Here is a 25,722-nt window from a genome sequence, read left to right as displayed (position 1 = left end):
AGAAGGAAAACTGAGATCCTGAATAATACAATGTACTTTAGAACATCCTATTACTAGTCAGCCCCTAAGAATTAAAACACTTGATTTTTGAGCAGCGACTCTAAGGAATATCTGCTAGAATTATTTCTACTTTGCCTCTTCTCCCTTTGGCTTCCTCTTACTGTTGACTGGAACCTTTAAAAAATTATCATGATGCAAAAAAAAAAAAAAAAAATTATCATGATGCAATCTTCTTGGGGGAAGCAAAAGTGCCTATATTTATTCCAAAAGACTGTAATGACACTAAGAGACTGGAATAAGAAGAGTAACCTGAATTCTCAAATTGCATGTTTGAAGCCCTCAAACACTAAGAGAGAAATCTGTAGAACATTCTAGAAAACATATCCTCTTTGCTTTCTGAGAAAAGAGCACATGAGCATAGACTAGTAATATAAAGTGGTGGTGTCCTACTGAACTTTCTTTGATGCCAGAAATGTTGTGTTATCTAATGGGTAGATGCTGTGGCTCTTCAGCACTTGAAATATGGCCCGTGTGACTGAAGAGTTCCATTTTTGTTTGCATTTAATTTTTACTAAATTAAAAAATTTCATTTAATTACAGTGGTGACTATACTGGATAGTGCAAGATCTAGAGGATGTAAAGATTCTTTACATTCTACATCAAGAAACCCTTGAGAGAAAAATAATATATGTAACAGAAAAATTTACAAGGCTATGGAAGCATCCTTTCAACACGTGGCAAAACAATCATAATAGGTCATCCCCTGAAGCAGGGAAAAGTAGAAGAAATTCTTCATATATTAAGAAAAAAATTTAATTATAAATTATCATTTATATATTATAACAGCAGTATTATTAATATTATATAGCTATTATTTTAAGTGTTTATTATGTACCAGATATTGTGCTAATTATTTCAATAAAACCTTCTTGTTAAATCCTCACCAGTATGATACCCCTTAGTATGGTATCGTTATCCCTTTTTAACCTAATGAGGAAATAATACCCAGAGAGGTTGAATAAGTTCCTAAAAGGCTACAGTCAATAGAAAAGCCAATATCTGAACCCAAACTTTGCTCTTAACTACACTGCTTCTCTCTCAAAAGAAAAAAAGAAAAAGAAAAAAATACAAGAAATAAACCTTACAAATGCTTCTAACATAAAATAGCCCAACTTAGATATTCTACCCACTTTACTACAGTAAAGACTGAAGCACTGATCCTTATTAGTTTGACCTGAACACTGAATTAATATTAAGCATAGTCTGGGATTTAATGAGGCAAAACTCGATTAAATGGAGGATGTTCAAAGGTACCATGTTTTAAATATTCATTGAGCTTGGAAAACACAAAAGAAGTAAGGCAGGCTTACATGCACATATCAATGAGGGGGGGGGGGGAAGGGAAGAAGGAACAGAGAAGGAGGGATGTTTTTCTCAGAAATATAAACTGGAAAAGAGAAAAAAGAAGCACCAAACATACTCCTGAAAACTCATGAAGACAAAACTCTTTCAATGTTAGCAATGATAGTAGTTATGATTTTAATAAGCCATAATCCTATGCCAATAAGCACAGAGATAAAAAAGGAAACGCTGGGAGCAGCATACCTGCCCCACTGTGGTCACGGAGGACAAGCTACAAAGGAGGCAAGAGACAGACAAGGGACTAGTCATGGATGTACCACTCTCTCTGAGCCACTCTCTCTTATTAGCAACTATTCCTAGTGCCTTTTAGCTGATTCTCTGCCTCCAGCTCTCCTTCATTTACTTTTACTCTGTTCAGAGATAAGTGTGATGAGATGGTAATATTCCTCTGGGATGATCTGCCAGAAGAGGGGGAAGGGGAAGCAAGCTAGGCAATCTCTTTCTCAAAGAGAGCAATAAATCCTGTCTTGTGCATGCAGCAGTTGTGAACAAAGAAGATAGAACAGATCTCTCCATGGCAATCATCCCTGCCCCCACTCCCTCTGTAGCAATTATACATCTCTGCACGTGCACAGAGAGAGAAGAACCCCAGAGAACATCAGCATTTCCTTTAACAAGCAAGGCAGCTAGCAATGAATGGCTAATGAAAATGCAGAGAAGCCATAACTCCCTTTGTCTTGCAGGCAGACCTAGGAGACTTCAACTATGTATAATGTGTACCCCTTCCAGAGGCTTACAGAGGTGTGATCCAGAGCATAAGAGAGGCTGATGCTTTCTATAAAGCTTCTGGCTCATGTTTCCTGAACAGGGAAGAAGTTTAGTGGTACCAGTGGTGCCACATCATACTTCCTGGCAGAAATATATCGATCTCATGTCATGAACTAAGTAAGGCACCACCACCACCAGCATCATTCCCATCAGTATCCAGAAAAAAAGGAAATAACAGTACTGGATGATCTACACTGCCAGTTAGAACACTTTGGAGGTAGAGTTTTATGTTCAAATCTAGTTCCTATACTCTGAATGAGATACAGGAATACAATTCTATTCAAAGGAAAGCAACAAGTAAAGTAAAGGTTTAAGAAACTGTGGAGGTTTAACCAAGAGAAAAGAAGACTTGGGGGAAACAGGAGAGTGTTTGCAAAAACCTGGTGTGTTCTCATGTAGAGGAGAGATGAGATTTGTTCTATTTGCTCAATATTACCCCAAGGGACAGAATAGGACTCGTGGGTAGAAGGTACAGGTAGACAAGCTTCAGCTTATTACTAGGGAAGGACTTTCTGGCAGTCAGAGGTATCCAACTATCAGATAAACTGTTGGAAGGACAGGTGTGAATCTGCTATCATGGAGGGTATAGAAGCAAAGGTAAAATAACCTCTCAGTCAAAGTATTAAATCATGAAAAGGAAGAGGGGTTAGACTAGGTAACCTTAAAAGGCCTTCCAAATCTGAGATCCTACAATTTTATGGAAGTATGGACCTCCTGATTTCATCATTTTAACACTGTACAACTTTAGGTTTGCAGTATGGACAATACATATTTCTACAATACCAACTTTTCTCTGAAGGCTTACAGAAATGTAATGTAGGGGCAGAAGAAATAACATCATCATCATCTTCTTCTTTCCCTTCTGTGTCTTCATCTGCCATGTACTGGCACCACAGAAGGCACTTTACATACCTTAGCTCTCATCTTTGAGAGTCAAGTTCCAGCTAGGCTACTGTGAGACTGAGCCAGTAACACATCATCTTTGGTTTTTCTTTCTTCATTTGTAAAATAAAGAGGCTGAACTTCACTCATGATCTGTAAGGTCCCTTTTAAGTTCTATCATATTGTGAGTCTATGAGCAGCATCAAGGAATCAGGCCAATTATTTACTCTGTATTTGTTACAACTTAACACCAAGCAAATAACCTGAAATAGTTTCTTTCTTTGAAGTAATGAACAGTGTGTGATGCTTTTATTTTACATAATAAATACAAAATTTAATGTAAATGGAATTCTTTTATAAAAAACGAAGTCTATTTTGAGCACAACGAGATGTTAAAAGAAATCCTATTAAAATAAGCTCAATGTCTTACTACAAAGTAACTTGTTCTATAAATTTGGATTTTATACATTGGATTTTCTCTTATACTACTCTGTCTTCCACTCAAGTCATCCATGCCAGTCACATTGACGTCTTTTCCTTTGTGCTTGATAATCAGTCAGATGGTATAACATAGGACTACAGGTTTGGAAGGAACAGTAAAAGCCATTTAGTTCAATGCCTCCTCCTCCCCTGCATCCAATTCCACCAATCCTAGCCAGCGTTTGAATCTTCTTTCTAGCATTCCTACCAAGTCTCTTCTTATACCGCCATTGATAAAAATTCCACATCTCCCCAGGAAGTTCCTTCCATTCTTGGCTGTGGATCTTGGCCTTAGGAAAGTGATTCTTAGTATTTTTTCTATCTCAGTAACCACTAGGGAATGTCAGCATACTTTCATTAGTAACAGTAGTTTCATCTACAACTGAACTTTTAAAAAAGGTCTCTCAAGAGAGCAAAAGAGTAATGGGAAGAAAACTTTCTCTTCATTCAGTATACTTCTGTTGCCAAATTTTTCACAGTGCTTATACATAATTTTAACACATACACATATTAAAAAGAAAAGTGGTTCAAAGGAGTAAATGTTTATCACAGCAGTGGTAGGTAATTAGACAGGAACAAGTCCCCTTAGGGAAACAAAACTGAAAGGGAGAGAATGGCATGTGTTTGATGTGACACCTCCCTTAGGACTCTAATATACTTGGGTGGGGGGAGGGTGTTGAATGTCACCTCCTTCTTTGAAAATCGCTGCTCATCTCTATCACAATTGAGTATGCCTGCTCTTTAGGCATTATGAGGCAGCTCTCATGTGTGCAGGGAAAGTTACCTGCTTCCTGGTCTTATCAAGGTGAAACTCAATGACTAACTATATAACCTGTCTCATTGTATAATGTATCTGCTTCTTGGTCCCTCTCATTCCACTTAATCCAGAGTAAACTATTCTTATTGGACACTCTGCCTTCCAACATTACTCATCTATGGTCTGTTTATTTTCACTTCACTGTGATGGGTTAGCACACTTCCTAATTATTCAGACTAATTACCTTAGTTCAATCTCAAGGATATTTTTACCAAATATCCCTAGATTTCCTTCTTCTCTTATGAAGATTCTACAGCAATACTGCCAGGGTTTGGATCTGGTTCTATCACTTACTAGTTGTATAACCTTGGCCAAGTAACTTAACCCCCTGTGCCTTGGTTTCCTCATCTGGAAAATAAAGACAATAATAGTAATTAGCACATTTAGGTGCAAGAATTAAATAGGATACATAGAAAGCACTTAGACCAGTTCTTGGTCATTGTACACACTCAATCAATGTTAATTTGTATTGTTGCTTCCTTCTTCTCTGTCATCATCACCCTCATGCCCTGCTATTAATTAAGAAACTTACTACAGACCCAGACTGTTTAGTTGGTCATTTCTTTCCATTGAATTTCTATGTCCCTTCTTTACCAATCCAAAGCATTCTTAATACTTCAACAAAGCTCTTGTTGATAAACCCAATTAAAGTGGAACTTTCTCACTTAGCATATCGACTACTACAACCTGTTTTCATTACATTATGATATACACTCATGCTTCACCAATTCACGTTCCTTTTCTCTTCAAACCTCTATTCAAAAGGGCCAAAGAGTAAATAATTTCAATTTTATGGAACATATAGTTTCTGTTGCAAGTTCTCAACTCCACCACTGTAGCATGAAAGCAGTCATAGGTAACACATTAACAACAAACGTGGCTATGTCCCAAAAAACCTTATTTACACAACAGGCAGCCCACAGGATTTGACCCATGAGCCACAGTTTGTTAGTCCCTTATCTAGAGGAATTCCTCCCTAAATAATCCTGCTTGGCTATGATCATCCCTCTCTTCTACTTCAAGCATGTACCATGTTTACTTACAAGCTTCTAAGTTTTGTATGTGGTCAGTCTCCCACTAAGACTGGTATACATATATTTAAGGAGAGCTAGTATTCAATTCTTTAAACAAAATGTATCTAAGCCTAGAAGTAATGTGGGGGCAGTAAGGACACAAAGAACTCACTGATTAGTAGGACAGATAGCAATACAAATACACAATCATAACATAACATGAATTTTGCTCTAATAGTGATGTGCTATACAAAGCACTCTGGGAAAACAGAAAGGAATGATTAACCCTGCTTAGGGAAGTGGGGAAAGCACCACAGAGATCAAGTTTTACTAGGACTGTAGAAGAAAGATGAATAGGCATTTTAGGCAAAGGGAATATAAAAGGTAGTAAGGCATGAAAATGGACAGTGTGTGTGGACAACAACCAGCAGTTTATTATAGGTAGAAAAGGGCAGGGTAAGCTACAGAGATAAAGTGAGAGGAGAATCGAAAAGTAGGAAGGCAGCAAACACAGAGCTTCATTTGTCACAGTAAGACAATGGTATATTACATATTGAGGCATCTCATGTCATCTCAAAGATTACGTTAGACATTCAATATCATGAACTGACTTAATTAATGATATTTTACATCCATACAGGGATTTTAACTCTTTTTCACAGATTTTTACATACATTATTTCCCGTATTCATACAGCTGCCACACTTACTACTTCCATGCCTTCTAAATTCTGATACTGATCATGAATTTGTGATGGAGTGAGAAGAAAAAGATTTAAAGGCAAAAGATCTAGAACTAAATTATACAGCAGCACATAGTAACAAGATTTTGAATAAGTCTCTTAACCCCTCATTGTTTCCATAAAACAGGAAACGTAACTGTACCTACTTCACAAGATTACTGTAAAGACTATGTAAGACAATTACATGAAGAGTACTTTGCAAACTATAAAGAACTATATAAATGACATGCAGGATTTGTTAAAATTGCAGGATAAGTTGGCAAGAAAGGGTGAGATTCTTTTATTTGCTCTAATAGCTTTTTGAGACACATACATTCATATACAATCTAGTAGAGGAAAACTCTCTATTTCCATTATATATAAATACAGGTTCTGACCTTTTCGAGGATCTGATTTTTGCATGGTACCATCAGCTATATCAAATAGGAAAGTGTTCCTCCTTAGCAAGATGGAGAAATCTGGAAGTAAAGGCAGAAAAAATTAGAAATGTGAACTACTGTAGATCAAAGAAGACATGCAGTAAAACCAGGTTTTTATTAGAGGAAACCAACAGGCAGGACACCCAGACAGGGCTTCCCAAAGGAAAGGAAAACCTATCCAAATAGGATCCAATTTCCAGGATCCTTCCCTCAGCTTTGTGGGTTCAGAACACTGATTCTATTAAAGACAATATATTCTTGAGGGTAGTTCTATAGGTCATTAAACAACGATGGGTAAATTAGAATGTTAATTTATTAATTTACTGTAGAAATAAAATAGCCACATGAAGTAAAATACTGTATGATGAAAACTACAAAACACTGCTGAAAGAAATAAAAAAGAACATAAATGGAAAGACATTCTGTGTTTATGAATTAGAAGACTAACATTGTTAAGATGACAATGCTACCCAAAGTGATTTAGACTCAATGCCATCCCTCGCGATATCCCAAAGATGTCTTTTGCAGAAATATAAAAAGCTATCCCAAAATTCATGTAGAATTTCAAAGGACCCTGAAGAGCTTAGGCAACCTTGAAAATGAATAAAGTTGGAAAATTCACACTTTGTGATTTCAAAACTTACTACAAAGCTAGAGTAATCAAAACAGTGCGGTACTGGCATAAGGACACACACACACTGACCAATGGAATAGAATAGAGGGCCCAGACACAAACCCTAATATATAAGGTCAAATGATTTTCAACAAAGGTGCCAAAACCATTTATGGGAAAAGGATATTTTTTTCAACAAGTGATGTTGGGAAAACTATTCTCATATGCATAAGAATGAAGTTTAAACTTTCCTTATACTGAATTCAAAAATTAACTCAAAATGCAAAGACCTAAACACAAGAGCTAACATTATAGAACTCTTACAAGAAAACATAGGGGAAAATCTTGACATTGGATTTGACAATGATTCTGTAACATCTAAACCACGGGCAATGAAAAAAAAAACAGATAAATTAGATTTCATCAAAATGAAAAATATTTGTGTATCATACGACACTATCTGAGTGTAAAAGACAACCTATACAGAATAGGAGAAAATACTGGTAAATTATATATTCAAGAAGAGATTAATACCTATAATATATAAAGAACTCCTACAATTCAACAACAAAAAACCCCTCAAACAACTCAATTTAAAAAAATGGGCAAGGGACTTGAATAGACATTTCTCCTTTTTCAATACAGATAGCCAATTAGCACATGAAAAGATACATTAAGCATCATTAATCAATAAGGGAAATGCAAAACAACATCAGGATGAGATACCCCTTCACCCATTCAAATGGCTATCATAAAAAAGGAACAGAAAACAAAAATAACAAGTCAGAATGTGGAGATATTAGAATCTTGCAAATTACTAGTAGGAATGAAAAGTGATGCAGCTGCTGTGGAAAATCTAAAAGAAATAAACATAAAATTAACATATGATCCAGCAACTCCATTCCTGGGTATACATCCAAAAGAAGTGAAAGCAGGGACTAAAACAGATACTTGTACACTAATGCTCATAGCAACATCATTCACAATGCCAAAGGAAAGGAACAATCCAAGCGTCCATCAGTAAATGAACAGATAAATAAATATGCTTTATACACACAATGGAATATTTATTCCATAAAAAGGAGTAACATTCTGATACTTGCAACAACACAGACACATCTTGAAAACATCATTCTAAATAAAATAAGCCAAACACAAAAGGACAAATACTGTACGATTCCACTTATACTTGGTAACTAGAATAAGCAATTCAGAAATGGAAAGTAGAAGTACTAAGGCAGGGCAGAGGAGGGAATGGAGAGTGATTTAATGGGTACAGAGCTTCTGCTTGGGATGATGAAAAAGCATCTCCCCTGGAGATGGGACGCCTGGGTGGCTCAGCGGTTGAGTGTCTGTCTTTCACTCAGGGCAAGATCCCAGAGTCACCGGATTGAGTGCCGCATCAGGCTCCCTGCGGAGAGTCTGCTTCTCCCTCCGCCTGTGTCCCTGCCTCTCTCTCTGGGTCTCCCATGAATAAACAAATAAAATCTTTAAAAAAAAGAAAGAAAAAGAAAAAGTTCTGGAGATAGAGAGTAGTAAAAGCTAAACAACACTGTATATGTACTTAATGCCTTTAAGTGGTTAAAAATGGTAAATTTTATGTTTTATATATCTTACTACAAAATAGAAGAAAGAAGAGAAACAGGTAACACGCAGATTTGCATCACAGTCCCATTCAACCATCTCATAAGAGAAACACAAAAAGCTTCACAGGGACTTAAACTTACGTTCTGGAGTCATAACATTCTCTTTCCTGGGTAATTCTATATGCAATCAGCCATCATCAATTTTCTTTATGACCTTCCATTTCACAGGTTTCCAAGCTATCTTCCCATAGATACATCCTTTCTTTGGATAAAATTACTATCTATATAAAGCATGTGGTACAGATGAGCTTTGAGTTTGAATAACAACTTTGTCACTAGCTTTGTAAACTTGGACAAGTTACTAAATGTCTCTAAGCCATAATTTCTGCATCTTTAATGTAGAAATAATAGCGTCTACTCCAAAGGGTTTATGAGGGTTGAATGGCATTATCTATTTTAATCAATGTATATAAGTAAGTATCTAACAGGTAATAGGGTATCTAATCCCTGATGAAGTCAGTCAGGTCTCTCTCTATTGGCTCCATCAGCATTCACACAATCATTGCCACAGCTCTCTGTGGATTCAGTTAGGGTCTTGCTAGTCCTGGGATGGAGCCTCCATTAGGCCCCCTGCTCAGTGGAGAGCCTGCTTCTCCCTCTCTCTCTGCTGCTCCCCCTGCTTGTGCTCTCTGTCAAATAAATAAAATCTTTTAAAAAAAATAAAATAAAATAAAGGGCCTTGCTAGTCCCTCTGTGAAAAACCTTCTCTTTGAAAGTCCAAGTTTTCTCTCCAAGACCAAAGACATCCAGAAGACCAAAAGTAAAGACAGGTTCATTTTCTGCCTATCTCACAGACCTCTCCTGCAGGATTCTACCCCCGAGGGCAGAGACTCTAAATAGGCTTATTTTATATCTCACACATAGCCTGTATGAGAAGAAATAACTTTCTGAGTTTTTAAATTGACTTTTTAACAATTCTAAGTTGTTTTTATAACAAGGCTTTGCATAAATTTCCAAGTATATAAGTTCTGTTTCTATACTTATAGTACAAAGCAATAAGGTAAAAACAGTATGTATGGTTTTCTTTCAGTGATGAGAACTAAAGCAAAATATATGAGGGGTGACAGGGTGTGATGGTGACTATTTCAAAGCCTGCTATACTATAATGGACTTGTATTAAAAATGCCAGAAATAAGAGAGTAAGTCCAATGTCCCACCATTAAAAAACTCAATAATGAACTTGATTTGATATCAGGCAAAATTAAAAATCCATTTAATCTCCACTTAAAAAGCAAAATATCGGGCAGCCCTGGTGGTGCAGCGGTTTAGCGCCGCCTGCAGCCCAAGGGCGTGATCTTGGAGACCCTGGATCGAGTCTCACGTCAGGCTCTCTGTATGGTGCCTGCTTCTCCCTCTGCCTGTGTCTCTGCCTCTCTGTCTCTGTCTCTATGAATAAATAAATAAAATCTTTAAAAAAAGAAAAAAGCAAAATATCACATCAAGTAATCATCAGAGAATAGCATCAAATCAGAATTCATATTGCTGATTTACTCCTAAATCACAGTGGTCAGACATTCAATTGCACCTTATCTGACTGATCTAAACCTTCAGCTACACCAGTTGGGATTATCACTGTATATAGTTATTAAACATGCCTAGGTATAAGATGTAATCAGGAGATAGAGAACTGTAAGAGAACAAAGAAACTGAGAGGTTACAAGGAAAAGAGGTTAGGATCAGTTTGTTAAATAGACTTTCATAATATGAACTTAAAGAACCATCATAGGAGAAGGGAATCAACTATGTGCTACTTTCTGTACCAAGCACTTTAAAAATGACTTTTTAATAAAGTATAACATACTGAAAAGTACACAAATCATAGTATGAAACTCAATGAACTTTTACAATGTGTCATCAAACCAAGAAAGAGATTGTTACTAGCACCCAAGGAAGTACTCCTTTGTGTCCTCTCTCAGTCAGTACTCCACCCAAGAGTAAACACTGTCTCAACTTCTGTCATTATAGAATAGTTTTGCTTGTTTTGAACTTTAAATAAAACATATCACATATATTCTTTCATGTCTACTTCCTTCCACTCAACATTCATCCGTGTTGCCCCTAGCAGGCACTTTTACTTTCATTACTTGACTTAAAGGATCCAACAATTCTAGCATTTCCCATTCAGTTTAAAAAAAAAAAAAAGCTGAGGTTCTGAAGTTAACGGGGTGAATTAAGACATCCAAGGCCACATAGCTACTAAATGGAAAGGCTAAAATTAAAGACTAAAGGCTAATGTCTAATTGGAAAGTCCATGTTCTTTCTGGTTACATTATGCTTGCTTACTGTATTTAAAAACAACAAAAATTTAATTCTTTCCCTGGTTTATTTATCATAGGCCATATATATGTACGGAGGCTTGGCAAACAGTCAAGTACTATGCAAATGGAAGAAAGTGTTGTTAGCACAAGGAAGGAGTTACCTAGTGCAATGGCTTTCAAATCTTTCATGACTGTGACCCACACAGGCTTAACTCCAGGCATTTATATACAACGATATGCATTCCTGAAAACCCTGCACTTTGTAAACATTATGCACTAAAAATGGTTTTGTGGGAAAAACAGTTAGGAATAGACTAAAAAACCCACAGAGCTTTGTATCCTTTACACATACACATACCCCATAAGGATCTGAGTCATTAAGAAAAGATTAAATTAGGCTCAACAAGCTAAATTAAAAAGAAAAAGGTACAATTCATTTTAGGATAATTTCCAACTAAAATGATTTTTAAAAATAAAGATTTAATGTATAATCGAACAAACCTGTAGCTATCCAGAACCTTAAGCTTCTAAGAGAGTCATTTCCCCAAGGTTTCCTTGGAGTGAAGATCTGAATGTATGTCACCATCTACAGACAGGAACCACTTAATAACAGCCTTTCATAGTGACAAAATTAAAATCTGAGGTCAGACTCAGATGGCTTTGGGGACCAGTAAAAGACTATTAACCCGTTTACCACTTTTTATCTGTTCACACTGCCCAAGCAGCCAGCCCTTTGAAAAATATCTATCAGGTACCAGAGATCTCAAGATCAACTTAGAATCAAGTTAATAAAATTGAAGTCTAAGAAGATAGAGTCCCGTACAGAAAACTACCTCCTCCTAAACCCCCCCCCCCCCAAAAAAAAAGAAAACTAGCTCCTTAGACATAGAGTCTTGAGAGTAGATTAAATCCTCACCTGCTTAGGTCACTGAGAGAGGTACATAAAGTAATTTGGGCTTCAGGACAGAGTGGCATCTATAAACCATTCTAGAAATCCCCCCAAAGTCTAGGGTCTTTTTTTTTTTAAAGATTTTATTTATTTATTCATGAGAGACACACAGAGAGAGGCAGAGACACAAGCAGAGGGAGAAGCAGGATCCCTGTGAGGAGCCTGATGTGGCACTTGATCCCAGGACCCTGGAATCATGCCCTGACCTGAAAGCAGATGCTCAACCACTGAGTAACCCAGGTGCCCCTATCCAGGGTCCTGTATGAATCTTACAGAATTACAAACTTGGGATAATTATGGTTTCTCTGTAAGAAGGAACTGAGCTGCAGCTTAGGTCTAAACTTGGGCTGGTTCATTCCAGGTCACCGAGGTGTCCCTTCTTCAGGGCTTCAAATTCTTCACCAGAAAACTAGGAGGTGAAAACTCTATAGTGCATTATTCCCAGGCAGGTCCCATATTTACTACAAACAAGCTGCATGCCTGTTTTCTCATTATCCACCCTCCACAAGTGTCTGATTTTATGGCTTCATAGAAAATTCTGTTGTTAATGAAATAAGGGAACTTTATCAAGTGCAGTTGTCTTCCTGCAAGCTACTTGGGCAACTGCCCTGACACCCACTTCTGGTTGGGAGTCTTTGAGACTACCTCTTTCGTCTCTGTATCAGTAAGGCCAGAGACAAAGGGGCTTCCAGTGAAATGTGTCCTCTGTGAGTCTGAAACAGTATAGCAATCTTAGAAAAGGGTTCTCTTCTCTAGAAGAGACTGAAAGGGCATGGAATAATCTTTGAAATGTGGTATTAAATTGAGGCAAACCACTGATTTTATAAAATTATTTGGGGATAATAAAGAATATAAACATTCCAAACAGCAAAGGCAGAAGAGTGGTGCCATTTGCTAATAGTCATCCATATTTACTAGGAACCTTTTTTGTGCTAACAAGTCAGAAAACCTTTCTATATAACCACAGAGCCGGCAGGAACCAAGAGGCATGAGAAGAAAAAACATGTTTTTTTCAGAAATTTATTCAGAGATAAATTTCTGGTTGCTTACCTTTTTGAGTGGGTTTGTTTTTTTTTTTAATCCTGGAAATCTAGCTTTTAGGACACAAGATGCTTTTCTCAAATTCCTCAGCTTTTGACCAGCAATTCACTTCTTAATTAAAATCTACTTTAATTCTTCCTCATTTTAAGTCGCTGGGGTCCACTGGGCCAGGATTAGTGGTGGATTTTATTTCAGAGAACAATCTTACATGATGATACTATTCCAGAGAACTCCAGAAATCTACTTAATCAAAACCATTGATAGATGTAAAACCAACCAATACACTTTAACACAGTGCAGTGATTCATAAATTTTTTCCCCACTCTGACACACCTGAAGAATACAAAACACTATCAGGATGGCAGGTTCATAAATGCACTGATTTTCAGCAAAAGGGTAAGAGAAAGGACTTCTCTGATGGGGAGTCTCCACTAGGTAAAAGTGTTTTGGAATCTCCAAGGGTATTTGTGTAATTACGAAAAACACCTCCCTCAGCTCAAATGCTTCTCCCACTGCTCTCCCTCCTGACCCACAGTCTGGAGCAATGCTGCCCAACAGAAATATAATTCAGAGGGTGCTTGGGTGGCTCAGTTGGTTAAGCGTCTGACTCTTGATTTTGGATCAGGTCATGATCTCAGGGTTGTGGGATTGAGCCCCATGTCAGGCTCCATGCTAAGTGTGGAGTCTGCTTAAGACTCTCTTTCTCCCTCTTCCTCCACCCTGTCCCACCACCCTCTCTTTCTCTCAAAAAAAATTACATGTAATTCAAATTAAAGAAAATTTACAATTCAGAATTTCCTGGCTGTCGTGGCTATCATGTTAGATCACCCATATCTAGAGGAAATAAATTTTAAGCTTAAACATTAAGTACTTAATGTGTTCTTACCACTTTACTTGCATTAAGTTGTTCAATTCTCACAACCCATTAAGGTAGGGTCATTCATTCATTCATTCATTCACCTAGAGAGTGAGCCTGTAAGCCGAACGGAGGGGGAGAGAGGGAGGGAGAGAATTTCAAACAGACTCCCTGCTGAGTGCAGAGCCTGACACAAGGCTCAATCCCATGACCCGACCAGAAATCTAGAGTTGGATGTTTAACTGACTGAGCCACCCACGTGTCCTTGGGGGTACTATTATTATCTTCACTTTATTGAGGAGAAAATCCATACAGAGAGAGGTCTTAGAATTTGCCCCAAATTACACAGTTAGTAAAAGGTGGAGCTGTGATAATTTGACCAATCTCTTGTCTCTGAGGCTTGGGTTTTTTTCCAGAAAAACTAGGCCATTTTAGTATGCCCTAGGAGTAAATGCAATCTTCTGCCTCCAGTTAGATGCTCTCGGCACTGGCAAATTTTCTCCATCATATGGCCCTATCCTGGTTATTTGTTAATATAAGTTAGATCATGTCCCTCTCCTGTTTAAAATCTCCCAAAGGTTCCTCCTAGCTCTTCAAATTAAATCCAAGTCCTTTATTACCCTGACCCCCATCATCCTTCATGCTCTGACCCCTCCCCCTACTCCTTTGCTCCTACATTCCTCCCACATTCCCGTTGTTCCAGTCACACTGTCCTCTGCTCCAGAAGCAAACTAAACTCCTCACTATCAGAGGGCTTTGGCACTACCCAGGATGTTCCACCCCATATTCATATGGCTCACTTCTTATCATTTAGGTCTCAGCTTAAATATCACCTCCCCAGGAGAAGCCTTTCCTGACTACTTTATCTGAAGAAGTCACCCAGACTTCCTTTGATACCACATTTAGTTCTCCCCAACAGTTAGCACTATGTAATATTTTCTCTTAAGATTTTATTTATTTGAAAGAGCACGCATGTCAGAGTGTGTGAGAGAGAGTACGAGCAGGCAGGAAGGGTAGAAGGAGAAGCAGATTGCCCACTGAGCTGGGAGCCTGACATGGGGCTCTATCTCAGTACCCTGGGATCATAACCTGAGCCAAAGGCAGATACTTAACTGACTAAGCCACTCAGGTGCCCTATGTAATATTTTCCTTGTCTATTCATTTGTCTGCTCCACTGAGACTTCGTGTTGTCCATTCAGCACTGTATTCTAGCACTTAGAATAGTGTCTGGAATGGAAGAGGTACTCAGTAAGTATTTTTGAATGAAATGAATGAATGCTAATCATTAATAGAAAAAAGGCTTAAAATATGAGAGAGAAACAGTTTAGGGCAAATCTCTCAAAATGGATCAAAACAAGCTGGGTCCTTTTAATATCTCTAAGTCAGTCTCAAATCTGACAGGACCATTACAAACAGGTAAGGAGAGGATGAAAGCAGTTGAGAGACATAATTATGAATACAACTTGGTTTTTCAAAAACTTTTCTGAATACAGTCCTCATAGCCCATTAAGGAAATCCACCTAACACTTGGCAGCACTGGAAAATAGGGAAGAGTACCATCAGAGAATCAGAAGCTCTGAAGAATTTCTGTCATATGTAATCTAAATATGGCTATGTAATGGAGAAAATCAATCAATGCTAAGGACTTATAACCAAACATAGGTAAAAAGGTTATATTTACTGGCAGGGCATACTAAATAGACTAACTATCCTGGGAAAAAGCAACACTCAGAAACAAAAAGTTGGAGATGATGGGAAGTGCTGGGATACCTGAGCTCTGAAGACCTGGGCAGGCATTCCATTCTACACAAACAAAGCTTCTAGCTGTAGTGGTTGCCACCAGACACAGAATGCACACCATTGTTTCTTATTAATTTTTAAAGATACTTTCAAAGGAGAAAGAGACAACAAAGAAGACTATGTAAAGCCTACTTTAAATATGACACTGCAAAGAGGATCAACTGAAGGCATTCTCAGGAAAATTCAATGGAACAATTTAAGGTTGGAAATGATAATGCAAGAGTACAAATAGTAGAGACAGATTCAAAAAATAAGTAACTCAAAAAAAAATAGAAAGAATAACTCAGTAAATAAAATTCTTCAGAGGAGCAAAGCAATGTAAATAAGAAAACTGTAATTTAATTACAAATATCTAAAACGGGGGCAGCCTGGGTGGCTCAGCGGTTTAGCGCCGCCTTCAGCCCAGGGTGTGATCCTGGAGACCCGGGATTGAGTCCCACATCAGGCTCCCTGCATGGAGTCTGCTTCTCCCTCTGCCTGTGTCTCTGCCTCTCTCTCCTCTCTGTGTATTTAAATAAATAATAAAAAATCTTAAAAAAAAAATATCTAAAACGTATTTGTACTCCTGGCTTCCAAATTAGTTAAAATACCTCCATTAAAAAACCTCCTTCAGCAAAGTCCTAGAGAATCACCAGAGAAATTTCAACATAGCTGGGTGGGTAGAGGGACAGATAAGCAGATATGTGACATTTACAAGTAATGGTAAAATTTTGGTGGTAGACATGGGGTTTTTCATTGCAAATCCTTTTTGATTTTGTTGTATGTTTAAAATTTTTCATAACTAAAAATAAGCTTGAAAATATCCCAAAGAGGCTGCTGTCTCAAAGCTTAACATCAGGCAATAGTGAAAAGGTAGGTAACATAATGGAAAGAATGAACGTTGTTGTTTTAGCACTTTTACATATAATGACCATTCATCACAACAAACCTGAGGTACATGACATCATCTCCATTACACAAACTACACACATACACACACAAACACACAGACTCTGTAGGCTCAAAGACTACTTTTGACATTTACTTGGATATCAGTGAAAATATTAAAAAATGCATATATGCTTAAAATATACCTAAAACTTTAATCTATCCTTATCATTTATTTTCCACAGGTATCCAAGAAAGTGACTCTATTTTACCTCTGCTTGGAGAAGCACTTTAAAAATAGTGAGAACGTGTAAAATGCACTTTATAAAAGTTATTTTTTACAATATATTATACAAAAATATGACTTCCAGTTTCAAAGTCCTTTATAATGTTCAGTGTTAACTGATTCACATATTATCTTCTTGGTACTAGAGTTATTTATGTACATCTTTTATAGTTCTTTTAATGCTATAAATCCCTTGAAATTAGGATCCACATCTGATTCATTTCTACATTCTTTGTAGTAGTATTACCTTGAATAGTAGTTTAGTGAATGTTTACTTATGGAAAGGATGTGACCCTCACAATAGATATACAAGGTAGCTAGGAAAACTGTTCACATTATTCTTATTAACACTTGAAGAAACAGAGGCAGAGTAAACTCTGCTGCTATTTCTTAGCTAAAAAGCTCATTTATTGAACTAGGGCTCCAGTCTTTTCATATTGCACCACTGACTCAAAAGGACATTAAGCTTAATTCTCCAACTCAGAGTCTAGCAGGTTGTCCAAAAGAATAAACTTAGGTACATTATTTTTTTTTAAGTATTTGAAAAATCCTGAAAGATGGATCTAATGTAGATAAAAAGGTTTGTAAACCTCTTGATTTCTTTCTATTTTATTAAGAGAATGATACAAAGAAAATGAAAGTGCTTCTTGAAAATCATAAACTCAGTTATAGGTTACCTAAACTCAACAAAACTAGAAGTTGATATGCAACAGCTAATATTTATATTCAGCTCTTTGGACCAATTCCACGTATACAGGTTATTTCATATGATTTTCCATAATACCTAGTGAGAGATTACTATTATTCTCATTTTACTGATGAGGAAATTTCAGAGTTGGAGTTAGTAGGTGGTTAAACTGGGATCTGAAACAATCTCAGTCACTGTTCTTTGCCGTATACTATGTTGCCATTTGCTTGCACAAAACTAGCCTTCTAACTGGTTTCTCTCTACTGTCCTCTATCATGTGTATGGCAACTGGAGTAATCCATCAAAAATAAAAATTCCATAACGTCATTTCTCTGCTTAAAATCCTTTAACGGAGGGACGCCGAGTGGCTCAGCGGTTGAGTGTCTGCCTTCGATTCAGGGCGTGATCCCCAGGGCCCTAGGATCAAGTTCCGCATCAGGCTCCCCACAGAGAGCCTGCTGCCTATGTCTCTGCCTCTCTCTCTGTATCTCTCATGAATAAATAGTATCTTAAAAAAAAAAAAAATCCTTTGATGGATCCATGTAGCCTATGGAATGAAATCTACCAAAGTCCTTGGCATTGCATACATAGCCTCTCAAAACCAAAATTCTTTAAGATTTAGCCCCTGACTACTTCTCTGGCCTCATCAGCCCATCTTCTCCTTCTTACTTTACTTTCTTTAAGTTATTCTAAATGATCTACAGTCCCTCAACGCATCTGCAAGCCTCTCTTCCCATTATGCACTCAACTTACCAACTTAACAACTCATCGTTCAAAATTTAACTCAGAAATCAATGAATCTCTCCTTCCTCAGCCCTCTTGGATCTTTTCTCTAGATAATCATTTCCTTTTCTATTCTATGTTTATATCTGGTTCATACTTACAGCATTTAAATACTGTATTACAATTATTTGTTTACATATCTCCCCCACCTATTTGACAGCAAAGCTAAGGGATGTCTTAGTCATCTCTACATCCCTAGGGTCTAATACAGTGCCTGACAGTAGCAGGCATCAGATACATACATGTTTGTTGAGCTGAATTCAAATAAACTCACCTAAAAAGTACAAAAATATTAAAACAGGATTGGATTTTTTTAAAAATATAAATGTTTCAAAGGAAAAAAAAAGGAGCCTGAAACTCTTTAATAGAAAAGTGTGTAACAATGGCAATTGCCTGAAGGTCCCTGCTAGCACTCTGTGCCCCAGCTGGGCCTCCAGAAGGTTCACTACTTTCATATTATCACTGTGGCAATTTATTAATGAGCTCAACACAAGCAAGACAAATTGAAATGACAGCCCTGGCAACTAGCATCTCTTATTTATCACTAGAGCTAGTCTCTCACCAGCAGTGTCATGGGTAAGCTATTTTAATGCAAAACAATATTTATAGAGTATCTTCTAATAGACTTACACTGTGATTGGTACTAAGGGGAATTCAAAAAAAGTACTGGTCCTCATTTTGATAGAATGTGTTCTTGAAAAATAACTAACTCAAAACTGAAAAACATAGACATCTATTAGAAGTGATGGTAAAGGACTCATTATGTAATTCATCATTTATGGGTCAATTACCTATACAGGGGCTAAGTGAAGTACCACTGGGGTTCCTCTTGCTTCACCCTGATTAAGGCAGTATGCCTGAGAACCAAAAACCAGTACTAGGCATTCTGGCAGAAGGAAGGTCTGTAAAACTCAAGCCACCACTCCTCTAAAAGTTAGAAGGCTTCTTGTTACCATAGTATTCCTACCAATGATTTAAAATTGCTTTCCTGAGATAAAAGAAAGGCAAATCATAAGCTGTCAGCACACAAAAGTAAACTTTAAGTACAACTGGATATAATATGGTTTTAAAAGAGGAACAGCAAGAAACCCTGAGGATATAGGCAGATACTACACACTCACGGTCTTTCATTGATGACTTAGTACCTCCCAGTAATACCCCTGTTTTGGCTTCTTAAGCCTGCCATAACAAAGTACCACCAACTGGATATAATAAAGGAAATTTATTCTCTCACAGTTCTAGAAGCTAGATGTCTGAAATCAGTGTGTGCTGGCAGAGTCAATGTTCTCTCTAAACCCTGTGGGGTAAGATACCTTTCTTGCCTCTTTTAGCCTCTGGTAGTCTCAGGAGACTAATAGATTTTGGTATTGATGAGAGTGGGGTGCTGCTCTAACAAATAGTTAAAAATGGAGACGTGCCTTCGGAATTGGATAATGATAGAGGCTTAATTAAAAAAACCTATACTGCCTTGAAGCAATGTTTAGTACATATATGAACATTAAAGATGCTTCTTCTGGTGAGGCATTAGAAGGAACAATGAACACGTTATTGGACATTGGAGGAAAAGCAATTCTTGTTATAAAGTGGCAGAAAATTTGTCTGAATTGTGTTTGGTCATCGGGTGAACTTGTGATAAACTTGGATATTTAGCTGAAAAAAATTTCCAAAGAAAGTGTTGAAGTGTGGCCTAGTTTTTCCTTGGTGCTTACAGTAAAATATGAGCAGAGATAAATTGAGGAATGAACCATTAAGAAGGAACCAGCACTTGATGATTTGGAAAATTCTGTGCCTAACCAGACTACTTGCTCTGGAAATAGGGCCAAGGGTGTGGCTGGACAATCGTTTGCCTGTGACTCATGGATATAATCAACCATCTCAGAAGCTAGGAACAGATATGGTTATCCAGGAAACCTCTTGTCAGATGGTTTGGATCCCTAAGAACTACATGGAAGACTAAAAGGTTTTTGAGAATTTAATACCAGCAGAAGTGCTGTCAGTCTGGACTGAAGGGAACAGAGATAAAATGAAGGAAGAATAACACAAAGGGCAAAGTCACAGAAGTCAAGGTCTGGGCCAGTGGGACCTTCTAGGTGTAAAAGGGTGGGGCTGCCCTATCAGGCCAGAAGACAGAGCATCAAGTTACAGAGAATTACTCTCAGGCCTTGAAACCTAAAGGAATTTGCCATGATTGTGAATTTGCTTTAGACTGGTGGCCTTTTTATTCCCTCCATTTTCCCTTTGTAATGGAAATGTCTTTCCTATGCCTGTCCTACCTTGTATCTTGGAAGCAGATAACTTGTTTTCTAGATCTAAAGGTCCACAGATGGAGAATTTTGTACCAGGATGGACTACCAGAGTCTCACCCATACTTGATTTAGAAAATGAGATTTGGGACTTTTTGAGTTGATATATTTAGATGAGATGCTGGACTTAAGAGCTGATGCTGGAATGAGTTAAGACTTTGGGAGGATGTTGGGAAGCTTGAATGTATTCTGCATAATGAGGGGTCATGAATTTTGGGGAGCCAGGGCGTGGATGCTATGTGTTGAATTCACTATCCATCATATTATAAGTTGTATTCACCAAAATTATGTACTCCTGGTACCTCTGAATGTGACCTTATTTGGAAACTGGTCTTTGTAGATATAATCAAGCTAAATGAAGTCATAGGGTGAGCCCTCACCCAATCTGTTTGGTGTCCTTAAAGGGGAGGAAAGCATGTGGAGATAGACACCAACAGGGAGAACACCACAGGATGACAGAGACTGGAGTGACATAGCTGCAAGCCAAGGAATGTCAAGAATTGACAGCCACCGCAAGCTAGAGAAAGGTTCCACTCAGTCTCTGAGGGAGCATGACCCAGCTGACTCCTGGATTTTAGAGTTCTGCCCTCCACACTGTGAGAGAATAAATTTCCATTGTTCTAAATCACCCATGTGTGGTACTTTGTTACAGCAGTTCTAGGAAACTAAAATACTCCTTAATACTAATATATACTCAGGACTTAATAAGTACGAGGTACTGTGTTAAGTGCCTTACAATTCATGAGGAAAATAAATAAAGTAACTTTCTAACACACTATTCCTAACCACTATGCTAAACTTTCTCTCATGTACATATGCTGTATAATAATTTGTATGGTCTTTGTCCCAGGTTCCTGGCATAGAGCTTCTAAAACTCCTATAATCTTCCAAGTGACAAGAATATCTTTGTTATTCATAAGCCCCTTGGATCACACGTGAGTTCATACTAATAAGATGGCTCAGAATGGGGGCTGGTTGTCAGAAAGACCATTCATGGGATTAGAGGATTGGGGCTTTGGGCCAGCCTACCTTCCTGGCCTATATAATAGAGCCCCAATCAATAATCTGGACACTGAGGCTCAGTGGAGCTTCCTAATTAGTAAGGTAAAGGTAAAAATTGGTGTGGTAAACACATCAACGTGCCAGGAGGATGCCCTGATTCCATGGAGAGAGGATACGGAAGCTCCGTGTTTGGGACTCATCCAGACCTCACCTTATATGTCTCTTCATTTGTACCAGATTTATATCTTTTATAACAAACTTGTAATCATAAGTATGGTGCCTTCCTGAATTCTGAATTGTTCTAGTGAATTACAAAACTTGGGAGGTCATAGGAACCATCAGATTTGCAGCCAGTTGGTTAGAAGTGTAGGTAGTCTGAGGACCTCACTTGAGGCTGGCATATGAAGTGGAGGCAATCTTGCTGGGCATCATGTTCCCTTAAACCTATGCAATCTGACACTAACTCTGGGTGGTTAGTATCAGAATTGAATTGGATTATACCAGGTGGTGTCAGAATAGTTGGGTTAAAATGGAATATCATAACTGAGTCCTATGGTGGCCTGGTATACGTAACAGTAACCAGTGATAAAAAAGAGAAAACATGCTATCAAGAAAAAAGTCACTTGGTCTCTCTGCTATTTAACTTTCATGTACCATTCCTTCATACATTATATATTAATCAACTCTTAAACCTTATCATATGTAGAATCAGGCTTTTCATTATTTCTCTTAAGAAATAATGGTTTTTAGCTAATGTGTAGTGGAATGTCTACCAGGGAACGGAACTGGGGCATTTACTAGGTATTTGAGGATTGAGGCTCATTTGCTCATACAACACAAGGACCTCATCCTCAGCTGGAGGACTCCTTGCCTGACTCAGTCACTCTTCACTGATTCCAGAGTGGCAAGTACCACTGGATTGTGGGCAGGCAGCAGCTGAGGGAATTTCACCAGGGGATATGTACATGTATTTGGAGGGACTGTTTCCAACCCCTTGACTCATGGAGTAATGATGGTTAATTTCCCCCGAAATGTTTTTTATATGAACTAAGCCTTAGAAGTAACTGAAATACAGGGGATCTCTGGGTGGCTCAGCGGTTGGGCACCTGCCTTTGACCCAGGGTGCAATCCTGGAGTCCAGGGATCGGGTCCCTCGTCGGGCTCTCGGCATGGAGCCTGCTTTTCCCTCTGCCTGTGTCTCTGCCTCTCTCTCTCTCTCTGTCTATCATAAATAAATAAATCTTAAAAAAAAAAAAGAAGAAGTAACTGAAATACAAAATGACTTTTTAAAATGAGCCACTTAAAGTCAATATGTGTAATAACTGACTCTAATAAGAATCTATTTTGGTGGGGCACCTGGGAGGCTCAGTGGTTGAACATCTGCCTTTGGCTCAGGTCGTGATCCTGGGGTCCTGGGATCGAGTCCCACATCAGGCTCCCTGCAGGGAGCCCAATGCAGGGCTTAATCCCAGAACCCTGGGATCAGGCCTGAGCTTAAAGGCAGACAGGTGATCTCTTTCTGGCAAGAAAGACTGGCCTGTGGAAGAAGTACAAGATTTGAAGTCACATAACTTAGATATTCTAATCCTAGATTTAGCAATTACTGTGTATTACCAGTTATTTAAACTGTCCAAGCCTTATTTTCTTCATTTCTAATGCACAGATACTAGTATTTGCCGTTTGTACCGTACAAGCTTATGAGGACCAAATGAAGCAGATGATATGAAAGTGTAGCTAAAGCCCAGAAAATGTGCTGTTTATTATCAGCTTCTTGACTTCAGAGAAGTTAAAATCTTTGTACTTCAGCTTTTCCCCCCTATAAAATGAGAATAATGATAATATGTCATTAGGTTTATCATGAGAATTAAGATACTCATAAAAAGCACGTAGTGTACAGTTCTGTGGCATTAAACACATTCATTTGCTGTGCATCCATCACAACCATCCATCTGCAGAACTTTTTCATCTTCCTCAGCTGAAACCCTGTCCCCAGAAACAAAAACTCCCCACACGTCCCCAACCCTGGCAACTACCATTCTGCCCTCTGAATTTAACCTCTGGGAACTTCGTTGAATACGGAGAATCAGACATTTGTTCTCTTGTAACTGCATGCCCTTTTGAATTTTGAAATGCAGTACTAATGATGATAATAGAATGGTAATTCTAACGATTAGTATTTAACTTTTGGAGGTGGGCAGGCATATTGTTTACTTAATCTTTGCATTGTTGGCCAAGAAATGACCTACCCATCCTCATTTGACAGTAGAAGATGAGGCTAAGGAGATTAAATTTATCTGGGGTCACAGGTATGTGAAGCATCAGATGCAGAATTTATTCTGTGTTCTCCTAAGCGCCTACTATGCCTACTGCACCAGAAGTTGATGAAACAGGCCTGACTACAGCCCATATTGGGACAGCATCAGAAAGGGAATACCTGTTTTTCATGGCCTCTACCAGTTTACCTTGTTCAGATTTCCAAAAAGTAGTGCAAAGAAAGTTCCAGTAAGAAGACATCAACTTTTATGTTGGACTCCTTTAGGTTATGAGCTCTTATCAAAAACAGCCATATCTTTTTTTCTTGTATTCCTAGTGTCTAACATAGGCTTGGTATTTAGAAGTCATAAGAATGTATGTTAACAAACTATATGCTCTCTCAACCTGCCCCTTCTTTCCTATCCAAGTAAGCTGGTCTCTGAAATAAAGATACCTCTAAGTATAGTTCCTGCTTTCAAGGAGCATAGAGTCTAGTTGGAAATGACACATGTAATAAATTGCCATCACCAAAATAGATATTTTAAAAGATTTTATTTATTTATTCATGAGAGAGACACAGAGAGAGGCAGAGCCATAGGCAGAGGGAGAAGCAGGCTTCCTGGGGGAGCCTGATGTGGGACTCGATCCCAGGACCCCAGGATCACGACCTGAGCCAAAGGCAAATGTTCAACCACTGAGCCTCCCAGGTGCCCCACCAAAATAGATTCTTATTAGAGTCAGTTATTACACATATTGACTTTAAGTGGCTCATTTTAAAAAGTCATTTTGTATTTCAGTTACTTCTTTTTTTTTTTTTAAGATTTATTTATTTATGATAGACAGAGAGAGAGAGAGAGGCAGAGACACAGGCAGAGGGAAAAGCAGGCTCCATGCCGAGAGCCCGACGAGGGACCCGATCCCTGGACTCCAGGATTGCACCCTGGGTCAAAGGCAGGTGCCCAACCGCTGAGCCACCCAGAGATCCCCTGTATTTCAGTTACTTCTAAGGCTTAGTTCATATAAAAAACATTTCGGGGGAAATTAACCATCATTACTCCATGAGTCAAGGGGTTGGAAACAGTCCCTCCAAATACATGTACATATCCCCTGGTGAAATTCCCTCAGCTGCTGCCTGCCCACAATCCAGTGGTACTTGCCACTCTGGAATCAGTGAAGAGTGACTGAGTCAGGCAAGGAGTCCTCCAGCTGAGGATGAGGTCCTTGTGTTGTATGAGCAAATGAGCCTCAATCCTCAAATACCTAGTAAATGCCCCAGTTCCGTTCCCTGGTAGACATTCCACTACACATTAGCTAAAAACCATTATTTCTTAAGAGAAATAATGAAAAGCCTGATTCTACATATGATAAGGTTTAAGAGTTGATTAATATATAATGTATGAAGGAATGGTACATGAAAGTTAAATAGCAGAGAGACCAAGTGACTTTTTTCTTGATAGCATGTTTTCTCTTTTTTATCACTGGTTACTGTTACGTATACCAGGCCACCATAGGACTCAGTTATGATATTCCATTTTAACCCAACTATTCTGACACCACCTGGTATAATCCAATTCAATTCTGATACTAACCACCCAGAGTTAGTGTCAGATTGCATAGGTTTAAGGGAACATGATGCCCAGCAAGATTGCCTCCACTTCATATGCCAGCCTCAAGTGAGGTCCTCAGACTACCTACACTTCTAACCAACTGGCTGCAAATCTGATGGTTCCTATGACCTCCCAAGTTTTGTAATTCACTAGAACAATTCAGAATTCAGGAAGGCACCATACTTATGATTACAAGTTTGTTATAAAAGATATAAATCTGGTACAAA

General features: G+C 38.2%; 1 protein-coding gene across 28 annotated transcripts in view; it reads right to left on the bottom strand.

The window, feature by feature from the left end:
• SCMH1 (Scm polycomb group protein homolog 1) overlaps positions 1–25,722 on the bottom strand; it is a 179,607-nt gene that overhangs the window by 132,732 nt on the left and 21,153 nt on the right. For 20 of the 28 annotated variants that reach the window (XM_072723689.1, XM_072723665.1, XM_072723686.1 and 17 more), the window contains one exon: positions 6,502–6,582. The exons of the other annotated variants lie outside the window; for them this stretch is intronic. In XM_072723689.1, coding sequence (XP_072579790.1) covers positions 6,502–6,526 — 25 coding nt within the window. In that variant the 5' untranslated portion in view covers positions 6,527–6,582. The remainder of the gene's footprint in view (positions 1–6,501; positions 6,583–25,722) is intronic. 28 annotated transcript variants of the gene reach the window in all.

This window comes from Vulpes vulpes, chromosome 10 (genome assembly GCF_048418805.1).
Source record: "Vulpes vulpes isolate BD-2025 chromosome 10, VulVul3, whole genome shotgun sequence".
Lineage (NCBI taxonomy): Eukaryota > Metazoa > Chordata > Mammalia > Carnivora > Canidae > Vulpes > Vulpes vulpes.
The sequence above is the reverse complement of the archived record's forward strand: the minus strand, read 5'-3'. Positions and strand labels throughout refer to the sequence as shown.